The sequence below is a fragment of the Leucoraja erinacea genome, chromosome 2, assembly GCF_028641065.1.
Source record: "Leucoraja erinacea ecotype New England chromosome 2, Leri_hhj_1, whole genome shotgun sequence".
Taxonomy (NCBI): Eukaryota; Metazoa; Chordata; class Chondrichthyes; order Rajiformes; family Rajidae; genus Leucoraja; species Leucoraja erinaceus.
Genome location: NC_073378.1, coordinates 88389734 through 88412638, shown reverse-complemented (window position 1 = coordinate 88412638; position 22905 = coordinate 88389734). Strand labels below are relative to the sequence as shown.

The 22905-nt window shown below is 41.1% G+C and overlaps 1 protein-coding gene across 2 annotated transcripts in view; it reads right to left on the bottom strand.

Moving 5' to 3' along the window:
- Window positions 1-22905, bottom strand: part of nek10 (NIMA-related kinase 10) — a 155405-nt gene that overhangs the window by 17710 nt on the left and 114790 nt on the right. The window contains exons 28-32 of one of the 2 annotated variants that reach the window (XM_055660464.1): window positions 22725-22799; window positions 19113-19244; window positions 17446-17500; window positions 12341-12384; window positions 7362-7462 (exon numbers count right to left, since the gene is read on the bottom strand). In XM_055660464.1, the coding sequence (XP_055516439.1) occupies window positions 7362-7462; window positions 12341-12384; window positions 17446-17500; window positions 19113-19244; window positions 22725-22799 (407 nt within the window). Of the gene's footprint in view, window positions 1-7361; window positions 7463-11903; window positions 12242-12340; window positions 12385-17445; window positions 17501-19112; window positions 19245-22724; window positions 22800-22905 lie in introns of those variants that run through there. The other variant, XM_055660470.1, reaches the window with a different exon arrangement.

Below are 22905 nucleotides of genomic sequence, written 5' to 3'. Positions count from 1 at the left end.
GTTGTTCTGGCATCATCTGGTCAGTTGATCGATCTTCCTCCTATGCTCTGACTCATTGGCATCGGTAATTTGTCCAACAACAGTGGTGTTGTAGGCAAATTTGAAGATAGAGCTGAACTGTCTCCAGCTACACAGTCATGAGTATAGAGTAAAGCAGGGGGCCGAACATGTGGCCTTGAGGTGCTCCTATGCTCAAGGAAGAAATGTTGCTGCCAATTTCTACAGATTGGGGTTTGTTGAGGATCCAGTTGCAGATGGATGTGCAGAGACCTAGTTCTGTGAGCTAGAGAATTTCTTCCTTTTCCCTTAACCACTTATTTCCCAGCCAGTCCCGCACCTGTTTTCACCCTCACTCCTCCCAGCCAAAACAGATAAGGTTTCTCTAGTTCATACCTTTCATCCCCTTCCTGCAACACTATTCCCTTCCCCAAAATAAAACTTTACATTCAATGGATCATTGAATTCCACTAGCTTCAATGAAAGATTTCACCAGTGTCATTTCCCTTCCCCTCCATTTTTGCCATTCCGAAGGGACGATTCTCTTCATGACTTGCAGATCTGTTTTTCTTTTTCCACCAACCGTGTAACTCCTGTTCTTTGCTCGCTATCTGGGGACCTATAGAGTCCTTCCAGGTGAAGCAAAAATTCATATGCACTTACTTTCTATCAAGTTATTTAATATGTTTTTCATGGTTTCCTCTAGCAAATCCAACACAGGTTGGGCAACTGGCTTGCAGAACACCTTCATGCAGTCTGCAAGGATTACCTCGAGCTTCATGTTGCCTTTCATTTTAATTCCCTATCCCATTCCCGTTGTTACCTCTACATTTGACCACCTGCATTGGAGACTATATACGAGGCACTAGGCAACCATTGAGACAAAATTGAATTCAATAATCTCATTTAATCAGCCCATCCTGTCTGTGTCAAAACTAGCCAGTTCTGATGCGAAGTTGACCTCCTTTTCCTCTCCTGACATTGCCTGATATGTTTCATATTTCCAGTATTTTTTCTCCTCCCTAATTGCTATCATCAACCAGATGGCACTGAGAGCAGGTGTCATATTTTATGCTATTTTCTTATGGCATGGAAAGAGGGTATTCAGTCCATAGAATTTATGCTGGTTTTCAGAGCAATTCCATTAATCCAATTCCCTCTTTTATATCGCTGTAGCCTATTCTCTTTCACATACCTGACAACTTTGGTCTCCATTTTATCACTGACCTTTCTTTTCTCACCAATCCTCCCTCATTCTTTCATTTCAAACTCATGTGGATTCTCACATTTCTAGTTTCTCATTGACCTGAAATGTTACCTATTTTACCCTCGCCCTCTCCCCCCCACTGCTTCATATACAACATATAGGACTTTCTGTAATCTATTTCAGTTTCCCAACAGTGGCAGTTTTCTTGTTCTGTAGGAACAAAAGTTGTTGGAGTATGCAAATCACCATATACTTTCTATGTGAATACATTCTAAAACAGTTCTGTGTAGAAATTGAAGGTGATACTAAGAGTCATAAGCTAAATAATTGGGATTGCACTAACATTCAGGAGACTTGTGCAGTTTGGACCAACAAAGATAAATTAAAGTGTGAGCTGTGGTTAATTTTGGAAGCGGGTACATAACTAGAATTATGGGATTGTTACTGCTCAAACGATGCCATTTTCCCATCAAGTTCATGCTGTACTCAAGAATGCTACATGTGGTTAATGGAATCATCCATACATTCATTGTTCATTGTTCATTTTATTATCATTCGATAAAAACATGCTTCCACATGAATCATGAACGAAATTTGTACTCGGGTCCGAGCAATGTAATAGTGCAGTAAGATATCAATAAAGTGCAGTAAAGACATCAATAAATTCTAACTATATAAAAACCTTCCACAATAAAATCTAAATAATAATGAGCCTATGAATAAATAGTAAAAAGCAACAAAGCAGCATTGTTAAAAGACTGCAGCGTAATAATGTCGATAGCAGCAGCAGTAGCAGCAGACAGTTCACTGAGGTAGTGAGGGAGGGAGTTTAAAAGTCTCACGGCCTCGGGAAAGAAGTTGGCTTTAAGCCTTATCCTGAAATGTTGTGAAAGCTCCCTTGCGACTAAACAGGTAGTCAAAAACATTGAACAATTTACATTGGGGAAAAAAGACTGTTATCCTTACCAAAGCTGTATTGTGCGACAAAGCTCTAAATTTGCCAAATATCTTTAGCGAAACCCAGCAAATAAGTTTAGTGATTTTCCCAAAAGAAGGCCTAATTAACAAGTTTCTCCCTTGGAGCGTTGGAGGGTGAAGAGTGATCTTATAGAGGGGTATAAGATCATGAGGGGGAACAGATAGGTTTGATGCACAGAATTTTTCATCCAGAGTAAGGGAATCAAGAACCAAAAGACATAGGTTTAAGGTCAGAGGAAATATTGAATAGTAATCTGAAGGGCAACCTTCTGTATATACTCATATACTGAAGGGTATAGGGAACACATTGCCAGAGGAGGTAGTTGTGGCAGGTACTATAACAACATTTAGACAGATACATGGAAAGGAAAAGTTAGAGGGATATGGCCAAACATGGTCAGGTGGGATGAGTGCAGATGGGGTATCTTGGTAGGCATGAGCAAGTTGGATTGAAGGGCCTGCTTCCATGCTGTATGACTCTAATAGGCAATAATTCATTTGCCATGTTTTTAAATAAAAGTTTGCTCTAACATAACTGAAAATGTCTGTAAACCCTGTAGTTGCTGTTGTGGAGTTTTACAGGTATAACATAGATAGAATATCTATCTATATTATACCTCTAAAAGTCATCTTGTGTGTGTGTTGTATGTATGTTTTGTATCTTCCTAAAAACACTGTGTGCTGACACTCAAATTTTTACATATTCTGACTCGCATTTTTCCCCTCCACATCCTACTCAGCTTAATATTTCATCCTATATTTCTCGTTATTCAAGATAAAAACAATTTTAAGCCCAAAACCACTTCTCACAGAGAGCCTTTTCCTGCAGGTTCCAGTGATAATGTCACAATGCCACTGTCAGTGCACCAATCACAATGGGCTCTCAAGTTGCCGAGTGCAACATTGACATCACAATGGAACATTGCCAACTGTAACAACAGCTTCTCACAGAAAGTCTTTTTTCCAGCAGCTTCCAGTTATGGTGCTATATTTCACGTTATTGATCATTAAAGCTTTAAAAATGCCAACTTTAACAAGATTTTTACTCTTAAAATCCTTACTGCCAGCCTCCAACACACTTCAATACAAAGTTGCAAGACAGGAACACTGCACTTTTCACCTCTATGGAATATCATGGCAAGCGCATCAACAGGAGGGGGAGGGTGAATTGGTATTGCAATTGGAACTGTTGCGGCAGCCGTGGAAATGCAATTGGATTTTTTTAAGTCCACTGCTGAGGGAGGTAGGGGGGTGCTGGAATTGTACGTTCGGGAATGGCTTCAGTTGGGGGAACCAGGCCCCCAACTGAAGCTTTGGGGAACGGGTTGCATTGGGGGACCAGGCCTCCCGTGTGACAGGGACCCAACGGGTCCCACTTGATCTGGTATATATACATTACTAAAACTCTCATCTTGTTTGTTTGCGTGCGTGTGTGTGTGAGACATTCCAAAACCCCACCAACATGGCCCACCTTACTTACCATTATCCAGGGTATGTAAAATCAACAAGTTTTGTTGAGATCAATGGTATATTTAAAAGTTATTAAGATTTTAAAAACTTAAAAAACCGCGCATGCGCAGTTGGGGGAGAGTTTTCGTGCACATCTTTACTGGCGTCGCAAAGGGCACCCAACGGGTCCTCAGCTGCGCCTGTGCAGTTGGGACCTTTCCAGAATTGAGATTGCAGCGGCGGTGAGTGGCCAAACCAACGATCCAGGGCCTGGACGCTCAGCCTGGCTTTGAGGCTGGCTGCTGCAGCTCTGGGCAAGCAAGGAGGGAGAGAAGCGGCAACCTCAAGATCCTGGGGACGTGAGGATGGAGGGTGGTGGGATTAAGGGAGATGGAGGAAAGTGGGAGTGGGAGGAGGTGAGGAGGGAGAATAGAGGGAGAAGAGGGCAGTGGGGGAAGTCAGGAGGGATAGTGGGGGGATAGGGGGAGGCAATAGAGTGATTGGATGGGGGTAGGGATGGGAGAGGAGTTATGGAGGGATGGAGTGACTGCACCTCCACAGACACCTCTGTCAAGCTTCTCAAGTTTGCGGACGACACAACCCTAATTGGACTGATCCAGGATGGGGAGGAATCTGCCTACAGACAGGAAGTGTCTCAGCTGGTGTCCTGGTGCCGTCGCAACAACCTAGAGCTTAATGCTCTTAAGACAGTGGAATTGATTGTAGACTTTAGGAGAGCTCCCCCTCCCCTAACCCCACTCACCATCAACAACACCACAGTCACATCTGTGGAGTCTTTTAAGTTCCTGGGAACCATCATCTCCGAGGACCTTAAGTGGGGGACTACCATCAGTCAAAAAGGCACAACGGAGGATATACTTCCTGCGGCAGCTGAGGAAGCACAATCTGCCACAGGTAATGATGGTCCAATTCTACACGGACATCGTAGAGTCTGTTCTCACCTTCTCCATCATGGTCTGGTTTGGCTCAGCCAACAAGCACGACACCTGGAGGCTGCAGCGAATCGTCCGATCAACAGAGAAGGTTATTGGCTGCAACCTTCCCTCTGTTGATGAATTGTACACTGCAAGGGCCAAGAAGCAAACGGGCAAGATCATCTCTGACCCCTCTCACCCTGGCCACTAACTCTTTGAATCACTTCCCTCTGGAAGGCGACTCCGGACTGTCAAAGCTGCCACAGCCAGACATAAAAACTGTTTTTATCCACGAGTAATTGCTCTACTCAACAGCCAATAATCTATAGCCTCCCTTTGATCTGGTATTTTGTTGGTTCACATGCTTGATCAATGGTGCTTTATCATTAATGTTTTATTATTATTAATGTTTAGTGTTTTCGGAGTCATTTGTAACTGTCACTGTATGTCATGTTGTTTCTTGTGGGCAGAGCACCATGGCAAATTCCTTGTATGTGAATACTTGGCCAATAAACGTACTTACTTACTGAGGGTAGGGAAAATGAGAGGGTGGGAGAGGTGAGTGAGGGAATTGGAGAGGGGAGGAGGAGAGGGGAAGAAGAGGGAGGGTGAAGAGGAGGGGGAGGGAGTGCTGGGGGATGAGGGGAAATGAGCCGCGCTTGCGCAGTTGGGGGTTGTGGGTGAGTGGTGGAATATTGTGTTGAGGAACGGGTTGCGTTGGGGGATCGGGTGAGTGGTGAAATATTGCGTTGGGGTACCAGGCCTCTCGTGTGACAGGGACCCAATGGGTCCCACTTAGTTTAGTATACCTTTGGATAGTAGATGAGGAGGAATTTCCTTATCCAGAGAGTGTGAAATTCATTGCCACAGATGCTTTGAGGCCAAGTTATTAAATATTTTTAAAGCAGAGATTGAGAGGTTCTTGATTACTAAGGGTGAAAGGTTATGAAGAGAAGGCAGAAGAATGGGGTTGAGAGGGAAAAATAGATCAACCATGATCAAATAGTCCAGCAAATTCGATGGCCAAATGGCCTACTTCTGCTCCTGTCTTATGGTCATTAATTTAATTGAGGGGCCAGATTATTTGTTTCCAATAAAGAGTTCTGTTGAAACAGAAGATATTTGGTTCCAGAAAAATTGTATGAAGGAAACCACACCAATTTTCAAAGTAAAGATTTGTAACAAAGAAGGTAAGAGCGCTACAATTTTTCGTCCACCTCACCATTGTCCTGGGGCGTGCTATGGCAAGTTTAGTTCGGATTGATGTTGCATTTTGCAAGTTATTGGCATTTTAAACCTCTTTTCAAACCACTTTTCCACATGCCCTGCCCATCAGTCGTGTTCGACATCACAATGACGTCACAATGGGATCCGGAATCTCATTAAAGAAAAAATCCATTTTAATCAAATTCTTCCATTTTCAGTAACTGCTAACATTGTGTTTAGGTTATTTTAAAGACAACTCACAATTTTAATTGTGGGGGGTGGGATAGGGGGTGGGATAGGAGGGAGGTGAGGGAGGTGAGCAGTGAGGGAGCAGGGCAATAGAGGGAGAGGAGGGTAGAGAGAGTGGAAAATGCGGAGGTGAGGAGAGAGGGTGGGGGAGGAGGGTGGGCCGGAGGTAGAGGAAGGGGGAAATGGGGGATAGAGGGAGAGGAGGGAAGTGGGGGAGGTGAGGAGAGATAGTGGGATGGGGGAGGTGAGGAGTGGGGGATCAGGGAAACAGAGGGAGAGGTGGGGGGTAGGGAGGGGAGAGGGGTTATGGAGGGAGGGAGTGACTGAAGGTAAGGGCAAGGAGAGGGAGGCAGAGGTGAGGGAGGCAGAGGTCAGGGGGGAGTGAGGGAGGGAGTGAGGGAGGGAGTGAGGGAGGGAGTGAGGGAGGGGAGGAGGAGAGGGCAAAGAAGAGAGAGAGGGTGAAGAGGAGGGGGAGTGAGTGCTGGAGATGAGGGGGAATGGAGGAGGATAGGGGTAGGAAGAGCGATGGCGAGGCCCAGTTGGGGGAGGGTTGCTATGACTCGTGTCACAACGGTGATCTCTGGCATCACAACAGGAACCCGTCAGCCGCGCCTGCGCAGTTGGGGGCGATGGGAGAGTGGTGGAATATTGCCTTGGGGACGGGCCCAACGGGTCAAGTAATATCTAAAATCACCATGATTATCAGTGATGCCCTTGATGTTGCAGGTAGCACTTTTTTGGGTGATGAAAGGATGGGTGATATCTACAACATTATCTGCACTTTCACCCTTTGTACAGTGTCACATTGGTTGCCAGAGAACCCTAAACCAATTTCCCTTCACACCACACAGTCAAATCAGCCCCACAACTTTAAGTACCAGAATACCATCACTTTCAGAACTACTATAAATTTCCTTCAGTACATATTCTGTGCAGAACAATGTTTTCCCACAGGCTTACACAACATTGGTTTGCATGTCACATACAATGCTATTAGAAAATGTTTTTTTCAAATGTAGGAGAATTTCAGGCCACTGTCTGTCCATGAAAGGTATATTTTTCATCCCTGACAAACAAATTAACATATTGGACACTTAACAATCATTATGAACTTTTATGAGATAAAAATGTAAATAATCTTTGCAGCTGTAGAGAGAAGATAAAGGGGGAAAAGATAATCTTCAGAAAGATACTGCCACATGATCAATAATCACAATACATGGAAGCAAAGCATTTTAGAAAATAAATTCATGGATTGAATAACATTTGTTCAAAATTAAAACCAAAAGCATTTAAATGTAATGGTTGTAATAAAATAACACAATGAATCAACCGCATACCTGTGTAATATATACGATTTTGTGCAACTGGATGAGAATCTGTTGAATTGGGTCACTAATTTGGCGTACTTTCCGTTGAGAGACTGCTATTCCTGCAGATGCTATCAATGAGAATGCCATAATCAGATACGAGGAATTCCAAGTAGACAGTTTACGGTTTTACGATGGAACACTATCAGAGTAGTATACATAAGTAAATGTATGAAAATAGTTCAAAATAACTGATTTTGTTAGATAGTGACATATGAATTAATATAAAAAGTTCACACTTTGAAGAAGACAGGTTTCAAATAGTGATAGGACAGCATTCCATTAAAACAATAAACTCTTGCCAATTAGTTATGAATGATCTTCCAATTATTATTAATCGTGGATTGCTTGTTACGGAAAATTTGAAAATAAATAATTCAGTCCATTAGAAGGTTACGTGCATGTTTGTGATTGTGACTGCGGCCTTCTGCCAACTAAAAAATGTTAGAAATTAATCACAAATAATATTTTAATACGTTCCATTGTTGAAATGTTTTACAGCGGAGCATTATTAGAAATTAGAAAATCTGATTCTGATTCTGAATTATCTTCAGTAAACTAACTACAGAGTAAACTATTTTAATTCCATACATATCCAAATATATTCTGTGTTGCTGCACATTGTTTGAACATAGGCATTGTTTATATGGGGACTCCCATGAACCGTTTATCCTTTACTATTTCAATCAAGTTCACCGCTATATTTTTCTTATTTTCCTACAATAACTGTATTAAACTAATGTAGCTAATGAACATCCCATTCACATAGTAACAATTAAGTTACTAAATTCTGAGTTACCTCCTTTTTTCCACAGTACCATATTATTATGATATTGCTTGCAAAATGTTACCACTTTGCATTGAGTTTCCAAATTGGGGAAACATTAGTTGTCCCAATAATGAGTTCTAGCATTACTAACCAGTACCAATCCTTTTTCATCCTGAAGCCAATCTCTCATCCATTCCTAAGTTTTGCCCAGAATCTACACACTTAAATTGCAGTGTATGGGATGCAGCTCTAATTGAATATAGAACAGTCCAGCACAGAAATTGCCCTTTCAGCCCACATTGTCCATGCTGCACAAATGTTAAATTAAATAAATTTCCTCTGATGACATGTGATCCATATCCCTCCATTCCCTGCATATGCACATGCCTGTCTATATGGCATTAGTGTATCTGGCCCCATCACCATCCCAGACAGCACGTTCCAGGCAACCACCACTCTAGGTGTAAATAAACTTGTTCCACACATTTTCTTTAAATTTCCATGCCACACAATAAATGTATATGCTTATATCAGGTCTCTTCTTGGCCTCTGACACTCCAGAGAAAGCAATCCACATTTGTCCAAACTCTTCTCATAGCTAATATATTCTAATCTAGGCAGCATTCTGGTAAACCTGTTTTGCACACTCTCCAATGCCTCCACATCCTTCCTGTAATGGGGTGACCAGAATTGCACACAAGACTTCAAATGTTGCCAAACTTGTTCTTTAAAGTGCAACATGACTACCTAACTCTTACGTTCATTGCCCTGAACATACAGTGCCCTCCATAAAGTTTTGGACCAAGACCCATCATTTATTTATTTGCCTCTGTACTCCGCAATTTGAGATTTGTAGTAGAAAAAATCACATGTGGTTAAAGTGCACGTTGTCAGATTTTAATAAAGGCCAATTTTTATACATTTTGGTTTCACCATGTAGAAATTACAGCTGTGTTTATACATTTCAGGCACCATAATGTTTGGGACATTGCAATGTCATGTAAATGAAATTGGTTATGTTTAGTAGTTTGTTGCATATCCTTTGCATGCAATGACTGCTTGAAGTCTGCGATTCATGGACATCACCAGTTGCTGGGAGTCTTCTCTGGTGATGCTCTGCCAGGCCTGTATTGCAGCCATCTTAAGCTTGTGCTTGTTTTGTGGGTTAGTACCCTTCAGTTTCCTCTTCAGCATATAAAAGGCATGCTCAATTGGGTTCAGATCGGGGAATTGACTTGCCCACTCAAGAACTGACCATTTTTTAGCTTTGAAAAACTTAGGCTGTGGGCCGAGCAAAATGTGTCTAGAATTTAAATTTTGTGACCTATGTTTGAGATTTACCTGAAATTTTGCAGATTTAGATAAAATTTAATGGAAACTGGTCATAACTTGTCAGTGCCAAAAGTTGCACATTAATTAAGCTAATTAGAAAATGAGATCGAAAAAAATAAGTGCCATCTAGTGTTCAATGCTGCTGCCTATTTAAACCATATATATATATATATATATATATACTAGAGACCAAGGGGACCCGTTGGATCATGTCCCCTCAACGCGCAGCTCGGGGGGGGGAATGGCGGCCTTCGGCATCACACACACACACACAAACTAACCACCCCCACACACACTAACCCCCCCTTGATATATTAACATTATTCATTCGCTCCTTTTACCCCATCCCCGCCCTGTCCACTCACGCATAACCCCCAACTGCGCAGGCGCAGCTAGAGAGGGGGGGGGGGGGGGGGTAGAGAGGGATAGGGAGGGGGGTAGAGATAGAGGGGTGGGGGGAGGGGGCGCATCACAGGGGAGGGCTTTTTCCCAAACGCAATACTCCACCATTCACCCATAGGTCTTACGAGAGGGAGAGGGGGCAGAGAGGGGGGGCAGAGAGGGGGGACAGAGAGGGAGAGCCCATTCCCCTCCCTCTCTTCCTCCCATCCACCACCCCTCTCCCTCCGCCCCCCCCTCCCCCCGACCCCCTCCCTCACTCCCCTCTCTCTCTCTCTTTTCTCTGACCCGGGAAGGGGGTACAGAGGGAGGGAGAGCGGGTAGATGCAGCATCTACCCAGGTCGCAGAGAGGAATCCTCCCCACCAGGCGCTGGGCCAGAGCTAGGCTGCGGCTAGCATGGACCAGAGCGAGGCCCGGAGCGATCTGAGGACGGTGAAAAGCAGCGGAGGGCCGGCAGAGGGTGGCTTTCGTGAGGGTAAGCCCACCCACCAGCTTGAGAGACGATCGGGCGGGTGAGACGGAGAGGAGGTTGTCCCCTGTGACGGTCGCCACAGCCACTTTTGCACTGCGCTTGTCAGCGCCCCCGCTGTAATAATGACTGCCGCCGCCATGTTGTAGTGGGGCTGCGCATTGAAAATTCTGCGTAGCTTGTCGCGAGGAGCAGAGGCATTGTGACGTCATCCAGCGTGCTTCAGCAGTGTGTGTGTGTGTGTGTGTGTGTGTGTGTGTGTGTGTGCGTGTGTGTGTGTGTGTGTGCGTGCGCATGCTAACAGAAAAAATGTTAGCGACGCACTAACGGACATTTTTTTACATAGTCCGGTAGAGATTTACCAACTGCAGTCAAAAATCGGCTTAGTTGAACATATTGATGCTATATTTCTTCAGTTACTAATAAAAACGTTCACAAATCTGAAATGTCTTTGAAAATGAAACCGAGAGGCTGATGTCACAATGGCTCTGCCTGCTGCGTCTGTACTGCGAGCTGACGCCGCCCCCCCCGAGAGATGCTGTCCCCCCGCGAGATGCTGAAATGGGGAGACTATCTATACAGCTGTACATGGTGAAACCAAAATGTAGAAAAATGGCCTTTAATAAAATCTGACCACATGTGATTTTTTAACCACATGTGATTTTCTACAAATCTCAAACTGTGGAATGCAGAGGCAAATAAATAAATGATGGGTGTTTGTCCCAAACATTATGGAGGGCACTGTATGCCTTATTTACCATTCTATCTATTTGCCACTTTCTGGGACCTGTAAGCTTGGACCATAAAATCCCTCTGGACATTCCTCTGAAACGCTATTAAGAAGCCATACCATTAACTGTACACTTTCCCCTTACTTTTGACCTCCCAAACTGCGATACCTCACACTTGTTCAGATTAAACTCCATCTGCCATTGCTACTCTATAGCCCACTGTATATTTTGACAGCCTTCCTCATTCTCCGCAGTTCCAAATTGCAAATGTGCTGACCAACCTATCTACGTATACATCCAAGGCACTTACATATATATCCCAGCGCAGATCTAGCAGCCTGAATAAAATCCTTTCACTATAACTCTCTGTCTTCTACCAGTAAGCCGGTTCTAAATCCAAACGACAAAGTCAATGTGGATCCCATGCATCTTTAATCTCCTGGATCAACCTACCTAACATGATGGACTTTTCGAATGTCTTACTAAATCAATGTAGACAACATCCACTGCTGTACCCTCATTGACCACCTTTGTCACCTCCTCAGCAAACTCAAACAAGTTCATAAATCATTTCTATCTGAATACATTATTTGTATGGTTCTAATAAATATTAAATGCCTTCTAATGTTTTAGTTTAGTTTAGAAATAGCAGAAACAGGCCCTTCGGCCCATCGGGTACGCGCTGACCAGCGATCCCCACACAATAACACTATCCTACACCCAACTAGGGACAATTTTTACATTCACCAAGCCAATTAACCTACAATCCTGTACGTCTTTGGAGTGTGAGAGAAAACCGAAGTTCTCGGAGAAAACCCATGCAGGTCACGGGGAGAACGTACAAACTCCATACAGACAGCACCCATAGTTGGGATCGAACCCGGGTCTCCAGCACTGCATTCGCTGTAAGGCAGAAACTCTACCGCTGCGCAAACCTGACCGCCAGTTATCTTGTATTTATATATTTTCCCCTCATTAGTTCTCCTTGGCTAATTTCACATAACTACCATGATCCTTAAGTCTTCGCAGCACTACATCTGGTAGACTATGACACTGCCACCCTGAGCTTATGGAATTTCCTGTTCTTTTCGAGCAAGCTCTGGTGCCCATTGAAGGTAATGGTAGAAGTAAGCCTAGTTGAAGGAGATCTAAACAAGCAAGACAAAGAAGTTTCAACAAGTATTGAAAAATTATAATATTAATTAGTCACTTTATAGTAATTATACCTTCAAACAAAACTCAATTACCTGATCTTGGTTTGGTATTTGATTGCCTTGCCGCTCTTCCATGTCTGTAAAATAAAACCATGGTCAACACATTGTCTACTTCTGTAGCTTAAATATAAGCGGTTGGTTTGAATTAGTAAATTCATTTGTCCTTCTGATCAATAACTAGAGATAGTTAGCTAGCCTGACAATGAAAATATCAATGGATCTACTTACCTGGAAATATAATTTACAGGGAAGAAATAATAATTAACTTTCTATTTGTTTGATTGAGTTCAACATGAGGCAGTTCTCACATTCTTCCTATATCAATAACTCATTCAATAACTCATTCAAATTTAGCAATGGGACTATTTTTTTGAAAATTCTCTCCAGCTTTGTATTGAATTCCCAGTACAGCTAAAAGTGTCTCACATGTCCAAACAATAGCATTAATGCTTGATTCACAAATGAAATAATTAAGATGAATATGATATAGTTGGGATCACGGAGACATGGCTCCAGGGTGACCAAGGCTGGGAGCTGAACATCCAGGGATATTCAATATTCAGGAGGGATAGACAGAAAGGAAAAGGAGGCGGGGTAGTGCTGCTGGTTAGAGAGGAGATTAACGCAATAGAAAGGAAGGACATTAGCTTGGAGGATGTGGAATCGATTTGGGTAGAGCTGCGAAACATTAAGGGGCAGAAAACGCTAGTGGGAGTTGTGTGTAGGCCACCTAACAGTAGTAGTGGAGTTGGGGATGGCATCAAACAGGAAATTAGAAATGCGTGCAACAAAGATAAAACAGTTATAATGGGTGACTTCAATGTACATATAGATTGGGTGAATCAAATTGGCAGGGGTGCTGAGGAAGAGGATTTCTTGGAATGTATGCGGGATAGTTTCCTAAACCAACATGTAGAGGAATCAACGAGAGAGCAGGCTATTCTAGACTGGGTATTGAGTAATGAGGAAGGGTTAGTTAGCAGTCTTGTTGTGCATGGCCCCTTGGGCAAGAGTGACCATAATATGGTTGAGTTCTTCATTAGGATGGAGAGTGACATTGTTAATTCAGAAACAAGAGTCCTGAACTTAAAGAAAGGTGACTTTGAGGGTATGAGACGTGAATTGGCCAAGATAGACTGGCAATTAATTCTAAAATTGATTCTTTAATTGTTGACGGTGGATATGCAATGGAAGGCATTTAAAAACTGCATGGATGAACTACAACAATTGTTCATCCCAGTTTGGCAAAATAATAAATCAGGGAAGGTAGTGCATCCGTGGATAACAAGGGAAATCAGGGATAGTATCAAAACAAAAGATGAAGTGTACAAATTAGCCAGAAATAGCAGCCTACCAGAGGACTGGGAGAAATTCAGTTCAGCAGAGGAGGACAAAAGGCTTAATTAGGAAAGGGAAAATAGATTATGAAAGAAAACTGGCAGGGAACATAAAAACTGACTGCAAAAGTTTTTATAGATATGTGAAGAGGAAAAGATTAGTTAAAACAAATGTAGGCCCCTTGCAGTCAGAAACAGGCGAATTGATCATGGGGAACAAGGACATGGCAGACCAATTGAATAACTACTTTGCTTCTGTCTTCACTAAAGAAGACATAAATAATCTGCTGGAAATAGCAAGGGACTGGGGGTTAAATGAGATGGAGGAACTGAGTAAAATCCAGGTTAGCCGGGAAGTGGTGTTAGGTAAATTGAATGGATTAAAGGCCAGATAAGTTGCATCCCAGAGTACTTAAGGAAGTAGCCGCAGAAATAGTGGATGCATTAGTGATAATTTTTCAAAACTCTTTAGATTCTGGAGTAGTTCCTGAGGACTGGAGGGTAGCTAATGTAACCCCACTTTTTAAAAAGGGAGGGAGAGAGAAAACAGGGAATTACAGACTAGTTAGTCTAACATCGGTGGTGGGGATAATTCTGGAGTCAGTTATTAAAGATGGGATAGCAGCACATTTGGAAAGTGGTGAATTCATTGGACAAAGTCAGCATGGATTTATAAAAGGTAAATCATGTCTGACGGATCTTATAGAATTTTTTGAGGATGTAACTAGTAGAGTGGATAAGGGAGAACCAGTGGATGTGTTATATCTGTACTCTCAGAAGGCTTTCGACAAGGTTCCACATAAGAGATTAGTATGCAAACTTAAAGCACACGGTATTGGGGGTTCAGTATTGAAGTGGATAGAGAACTGGCTGGCAGACAGGAAGCAAAGAGTAGGAGTAAACGGGTCCTTTTCAGAATGGCAGGCAGTTACTAGTGGGGTACCGCAAGGCTCAGTGCTGGAGCCCCAGCTATTTACAATATATATTAATGATCTGGATGAGGGAATTGAATGCAACATCTCCAAGTTTGCGGATAACACGAAGCTGGGGGGCAGTGTTAGCTGTGAGGAGGATGCTAGGAGGCTGCAAGGTGACTTGGATAGGTTGGGTGAGTGGGTAAATGCATGGCAGGTGCAGTATAATGTGGATAAATGTGAGGTTATCCACTTTGGTGGCAAAAACAGGAAAGTAGACTATTATCTGAATGGTGGCCGATTAGGAAAGGGGGAGATGCAACGAGACCTGGGTGTCATGTTACACCAGTCATTGAAAGTAGGCATGCAGGTGCAGCAGGCAATGAAGAAAGCAAATGGTATGTCAGCATTCATAGCAGAAGGATTTGAGTATACGAGCAGGGAGGTTCTACTGCAGTTGTACAGGGTCTTGGTGAGACCACACCTGGAGTATTGCGTACAGTTTTGGTCTCCTAATCTGAGGAAAGACATTCTTGCCATAGAGGGAGTACAGAGAAGGTTCACCAGACTGATTCCTGGGATGGCAGGACTTTCATATGAAGAAAGACTGGATAGACTTTGCTTGTACTTGCTAGAATTTAGAAGATTGAGGGGGGATCTTATAGAAACTTACAAAATTCTTAAGGGGTTGGACAGGCTAGATGCAGGAAGATTATTCCCGATGTTGGGGAAGTCCAGAACTAGGGGTCACAGTTTAAGGTTAAGAGGGAAGTATTTTAGGACCGAGATGAGAAAATCATTTTTTACACAGAGAGTGGTGAATCTGTGGAATTCTCTGCCGCAGAAGATAGTTGAGGCCAGTCCATTGGCTATATTTAAGAGGGAGTTAGATGTGGCCCTTGTGGTTAAAGGGATCAGGGGGTATGGAGAGAAGGCAGGGATGGGATACTGAGTTGGATGATCAGCCATGATCATATTGAATGGCGGTGCAGGCTCGAAGGGCCGAATGGCCTACTCCTGCACCTATTTTCTATGTTTCTATGTTTCTATAATTATTTATATATTGCAGGCGCAAGGTGTTGAATGGGACTTGTTATGTCAGTTTAAATCATTATTTAATATCTCATAGCATTATTTGAAAAAAGGACAGATATGTAACAGTTGCTGCTGGATATTTTGTTACTTTTAAGTTTCAAATTGATAGATTTATGTTAATCAGAGATATTCAACTGGACAGGGAAACAACGTCCAGATAATGACTCTTCATTGGAACTCAGAGACTGTTTTATTTTGTCCAATCATAAACGCTGCAGCATCATACTTGTATCATTTTTGATCAAATATTAGTGGCCTAGTAATCCCATCCAAGCTCTTGGAGAGTCAACAGCCTTCTTCTCAACTGGGTCCTCAGATTTCCGACTCATGGACCACGATCAGTAAGGAACGGCAACAATACAAAGGACAAGACAAAGGAGCTAGATATTGATTTTGGGAAGCATGATGCAGTACATGCCGCAATCAACATCAATGAAGCTGAAGTGGAAATGGTTGAGAGTTTCAGGTTCCTAGGTATTAATACTACCAAAAATATGTCCTGGTCAACCCACATTGAAGCTACCGCTAAAAAAGCACACCAATGCATCTACGTCTGCAGAAGACTAAGGAAATTTGGCTCGTCTCAAATGATTCTTACCAACTTGTACAGATGCACTGTACAAAGTATATTATTGGGTTGCACACAGCTTGATTTTGAAACTGCTCTATACAACATGGCAAGAAATTGCGGATTTGTGGATGTAGCCCTGTCCATCACACAGACCAGACTCCTCACCAAAGACTCCGTCTACACTTTTTGCAGTCTCAAGAGAGCAGCCAACATAGTCAAATTAATTGTAGTCATACTGCACAGAAAAATGTCCAACTTGCCCATGCTCACCAAGATGCCCTATCTATTCTAGTCCTATCTGCCTGCATTGGCCCATATCCCTCTAAACCTTTCCTATCCATGCAAAGGACCATTTAACCCTGGTTATTCCCTAACCTCCATCAGACAGAAGATAAAAAAGCTTGAAAGCATACCAGACTCAGTAGCAGCAACTTCCCCTCTGTTATCAGACTTCTGAACAGTTCTCCCATAAGCAAGTGTAGTTCCAATCGTCCAACCTACCTTATTGCAGACATTGGACTTTTTCTCTGTAACTGTAACGGTACAATGCTGAAAACAAAATTCTGTACTCTGGTATTTTTCTCTTTGCTCTATCTGTTGTACTTGTTTATGATTAATTAGATAGTTGATAAGTTAAATAGATGGCATGCAAACAATAGCTTTTCACTGTATCTCCTGCAAGCAGAAGCCTCCATGTGGCGCATCCCGGGCAATGCTGATGACAGGAACTGTACCACAGTGACTGACTGAAGTAGCCAATTCTGCAACCACCAACCGTCAACCGTCACTGACCGACCGGAAAGACGTGATATAGAAGATGGCCGGACACGAGGAAGACTGTATCTCCAGAATTGGTTCTTTATGAATCATAGAACTGTAGAAAGTTGTAAAACTGAGGGCATTATGTAACAACCAAAATGCCAAGAATTTTGAATGCTTGAAAGCTTGGGATTGGGCGTAAATTTGGGGTCAAATGTTAAATTTAATTTTATTGTATTGTGCATTCATTTATCTTATAAAATGTGAAATATTACCCTGGCTTTTCTGGAAGCTTTCACTGTGTCCAACATGATCGTAAAGATAATTTCAGAGATGCAATTGATTGTGGCGTATGCATATCATGCTCTGGAGACCAAGTGTGATATTTCCTAATATTATCTTTTCATATTCTATGAATGCTTTTAAAAGTACAAAGAGAGTAATAATTTGCAGAATACTTACTGTGACTCATGTTGGCTCTCTATGCCAATATAACTGATACTTCTTGGTAAAGTAGCTACAAGAATTAAACAAAAAGAACAAATTCTGTTTTTTCATCCAAATGGTATATATTTTCTACACATTATCTTGTGTTTAACAGAAGCAATGACAATGATCAAAACATCTTTATGAACATGAATGATTTTACTAATACCAGTGCCTTTTATAATAAAAATAAACAATCCATAACTAATTATCTAAATGACTGTATTTTCAATAAAACAATCTTTATTGCAATTTGTGAAAGCGTAGAGATCTTAAGACAACACAGCTGACAGATAAACATGTCCAGTTTAACCTACATAAGAATCATGAGCCAAATTGGGCAAGCCACTGCCTTATCAGCAGAGCAGAGGTGTCAGTTAATTCCAATCTGTAGGTTAATATGTTCTTTACTTACATGGCTGTACGCTGGCATTCAGTGCAAATGTAATTCAGAAAGGTGCAAAACAGAGGAACCAGACATACTGATCTGGATTGAAATGTGAAAGGTAAGTGAAGCTAAGAAGTTTGCATTATTTTTTTTATTTTTAAATATTATATAATTTAATAATTTTAATTAATTTGAAGTTTTAAATTAATATTTTTTTAGGTTTTAATTTAATAATGTACATATGTTTTAGCTATTTAAGTGTTTCTGACATTTAGAAACTCCGACAACTAATATCTGTGATCATCAGAAGCGCTTAAAAAATAGTGGAAAAGTTGGTACAGGAGCCAGAGAACTGTTAGCTCCAGGTTCAAGAACAGCTTCTTTCTATCTACCATCATGTTTTTGAACCACCCTGCACAACCCTACCTCAATTCAACCAACAGTATTTAATACTGAACGATCAAAGTGTAAGGAGGGCACCTACAAATAGGATTTAAATCTAAAACCCCTGTCCCACGGTACCAGTTCATTCCAAGAGTTCACTCTCGGGTTTGTCCTGATTCAAACTCGGAGATTTACGGTAATGGCCACTCATCGGTACTCAGGGCTCTCGTGGACATTTTTCAACATGTTGAAAAATCTTCACGCGTCTTCCTGTGCTTACCAGCCGTTAGCGAGTCTTCCCGAGTTCCTGCCGTTAGCGCTAAGAGACGTCCCCGAGCCCGGATGTACCCACTACGTTCATTCTCCGCGCTTACCACGAGTTTGATTTTTTTTAAACTCGGGAGAGCTCGTGGAATTAACTCGTACCATGGGACAGGGCTATAAGAATATAACTGGGCTGCCATGGTTGGCTATTGCTCCGATGGAAATATTAACCTTAAAAAGCATGAGCAATATATCGACATATGAAAGTATTATTTTATGGTTACATAACCTAAATTATATTTTTCACTGTGAAGGAAAAACAAAACTCAGTCCCTAGACATGTAAAAATGGATGTTTCAATACGCCAACTCAAGATAAAAGGATATTGAAACATTTTCTCCATGAACACATTAAAAAAATCCTTGATTTTAAATAATGTAAGTTATTTTAGTCCAAAGAAGGGTCTCGACCCAAAACATCACCCATTCCTTCTCTCCATAGATGCTACCTCACCCGCTGAGTTACTCCAGCATTTTGTGTCTACCTACTTACTTTAGTGAATCAATTATCAGTCAAGATTAATAATGAAAGATTTATTACAATGTACCTGTTATGTCAAGACAACCAGAGGTTTCAAAGGAATATGCCCGAAGACTGTTGTTAAGGTGTAGTGCTTCTGCTTTGGATGGTGATTGCAGCAATTTGCCCTGACCAAACACATTAGAGGGAGAAGTATGCCCTTCAAAAGAAAAAATAAACTATTACACAGGTTTGTGTATTTGGTTAACAATTCTCTGTGCAATCACCTAACTGATTTGAACAGCAGTTTCAATGACTGGAAAATAATTTAATAAAGTTACACATTCATAATCAAGAGTAATCTATCTATGTATATATCCTATATCCTATCCTATCCTATATATACTTAAAACTCTGATCTAGGATGTGTGTGTGCGTGTGTGTGTGTGTGTGTGTGTGTGTGTGTGTGTGTGTGTGTGTGTGTGTGTGTGTGTGTGTGTGTGTGTGTGTGTGTGTGTGTGTGTGTGTGTGTGTGTGTGTGTGATCACATCTGCTTGAAAAAATGACGCTCTAACGGTAACATTTTTACATATTACTGTACAGTTTTATCCCTTGGGAGTCCGACTTATTAGCAAGAAGTCGACTTATCTGAAAATGTTGTGCTTTATTTCTTGATTTATTAATAAAAGTATTCACAAATTTGATCCAACTTTGAATTCAAAACGCCTGTTATTTTCCCGCTGGTGACGTGACAATGAATCTGCCTGCCTGCTGTCTGCTCGCGCTGCGACTCATGTCGCCTCCCACCCCTCCCTCCTCCCCCTATATTTCAAAGGTCTGGCCTTCGACTGAACACCAAAGGTCATGGCTGAAGACTGCGGCACGTGCTGCGAGTGAAGAACTGGTAAATCTGGCCTTGTACTAGAGCTCTTTGGTCTGTCCCATTGGTTATGCCACGTTTGTAGTATTGCGTGCAGTTCCTGTCGCCCCATTACAGGAAGGATGTGAAGACTTTGGAGAGGGTGCAAAACAGGTTTACCAGAATGCTGCCTAGATTAGGGGGTATTAGAGACAGGGAGAGGATTGGCAGACTTGGATTGTTTTCTTTGGAATGCTGGATTTTGCAGGGAGACCTGATAGATGTGTATAAAATTATGAAAGACATAGAAAGGGTAAACAGTCTGAACTCTTTTCCCAGGATGAAATTAATCATATACTAGAGGGCATGGCTTTGAGGGGCAAAGTTTAAAAGAGATATGTTGAGCAATTATTTTTTACATAGGTGATGCGTTACCAGGGGTGGTGGTTGAGCCGATATTATAGTGGCATATGAGAAACTTTTGGATAGGCATATAGATATGCAGGATATGGAAGGATATGGATTATATGCAGGTGGATAGGAACTGGTCCAGGCATCATGTTCAGCACAAACATTGTGGGCCAAAGGATGTGTTCTTGTGCTAAGAACTGGTTATCAGTTGGACAAGTGCTGGGACCCAAGCCTTGGTAACACTATCTGCAGCCACCCCTCATGCAGTTCTTGTTCTTCTCCATTTCTGATCATAATTCTGTAGCCTTTCATTCTCCACTTGTCACTTCCCAGCTTCTGTCACTATCTCCACCCTTCCCTCCCCCCCGATGGTTATCTACCAATTAATACCCCACCTGTGTCCACCTATTGCTTGCCAACTTTTGCACCAGACCTGAAACATTGAGGAACCTTTTGTTCCACAGATGCTGCCTGACCCAGAGTTCCTCCAGCCGCTCTCCTCTTTCTTGCTTTCCATACCTATTCTCAGTTAATCATCTTCTGCATAAACAAATTATCTTTTTATTTATTTATTTATTTAAAAAAAATGTTTTAATTAGAAGTACGGTAAATTACAATACTACACAACACATATATCTTAATACATTTTTTGTACCGCTTCATTTTTTTTGAGCTTTAAGAAAAAGGTAGAAGTAAGGAAAGTAAAGAAAGTGCGCGAGAGTCGTGAAGTGCAAGAGTGTTGGGAAAAGAAAGCCCCTTAGAAAAGAAGTTAGAGAAGGAAGTAAAGTGAGAAAATAGATCCTAGAAAAGAAAGAAAGAGAAAATAGGAACAATCGCTCTATTATAACATTAAACTCCGCAGAAAGGGGACTACCAACTAAGTCTGTTTTTGTTGTTTTACCTCCCGTTACCAGGTCCTGATACCACTTATTTATTTATTTGTTTATTTAAATTACTATTGCACCTCATACTTGTAATAGGTCCAGAAACATAGACCACGTCTTTTGGAATTGGTCTGCTTTACCTGCTAAGAGGAATCTCATCTCTTCCAGATGTAATGTTTCAAACATATTTGATATCCACATTTTTATTGGTGTGGGCGCATTTTTCCAGAATTTAAGTATAAGCTTTTTTCCCATTATTAGCCCGTAATTAAATAAATTCTTCTGAAACACGTTTAGTTCAGGGTTACCTTCCGATATTCCAAAGATAATCCATTCTGGTTTTGGTACCAGTTTTATTTTGAACAATTTTGAAAAAATATCAAATATTTCATACCAGAATTTTTGGATTTTTGTACAAAAAACAAAAGAGTGCGCTATGGTAGCTTCTTGACACAGGCATTTATCACAGATTGGTGAAACATTAGGGAAGATTTTATTTAATTTAGTTTTTGAATAATATAATCTATGTAATGTTTTAAATTGGATGAGCGTATGTCGTACATTGATCGAACATTTATGCACCTGTAGTAAATGATTATCCCAGGTCTCTTTTGAGATTTTTATAGCTAATTCTTGTTCCCAATCTTTTCTAATTCCATCTGTTGTGGGTATTTCTATGTTTAAAATGATATTATATAGGTACGATATTAAATTAGCTGATTCCGCCTTTGTCTTCATTGCTTCATCCAATAAGTCGGAAGGCATATTATGATAGTCTTTTGTGTGTTTTTTCAGATAATCACAAATTTGAAGATATTTAAAATATTGGTTATTTTTCAAATTATATTTCAGTTGTAGTTGTTGAAATGATAGTAAATTCCCCAATTCATACAGATCTTCAAGCGTTTTGATTCCCATTCTTTCCCATTGTATAAATGATTTGTCTATGATTGATGGTTTAAACGATGGATTATTGACTATTGGTATTAAAAGAGATAGGTTTCTTAATTTTAAATTCTGTTTTATTTGTTTCCATGTTCTTATTGTGTTATGTATAATTGGATTTTTATTATAATTTTTATTATTCAAATTTATTGGTGAGAAGATGGTCGCTCCTATATTACTCGGGGAGCATTATCTTGATATCTCTCAAATTCCCCTGAATAAATATACTCACCATCCTCTTATCTTATTCTCATTTCCGGAAGAACATTTTAATAAATGAACAGTTTTGTTAGTTAAAATTGGTTAATCCATAGAATGCAGTCACTAGTAAATTTGGTAATCCGATCTGGAAATGGTGTTCTGTAAATTAATATGTCATTAGCTTGGAAATAGGGTGTCCAAAATAATACAACAGCAAATTGCCCATTCTTTCAATATTATAGGATGTTTTACAAAATCTGAATGGAGAGTTTTGTTTGCCAGGAGCATACATGAAGATTTTATGGATCCATTCACTTACATTTTAAAGATGAACAGAAGTACCTTTAGATAACAAACTGGTATAAAGTGCCAGACTTTTATTGGAATCCATTTAACTTACTCAAAGTAGAATCTTTTATGGGGCCCGGACTTGAGTTGTTTGAGTGATCTGAAATGTTCAACTCATCTTCCAATTCTAGATAAACATTCACGACAACAGAGGGAAAAATTAACATATTTTAAGCTGAAGACATGCAAAGAGGTCAGTTTCTTTACAGTTTCACAGGTTTTATATGAAGAAC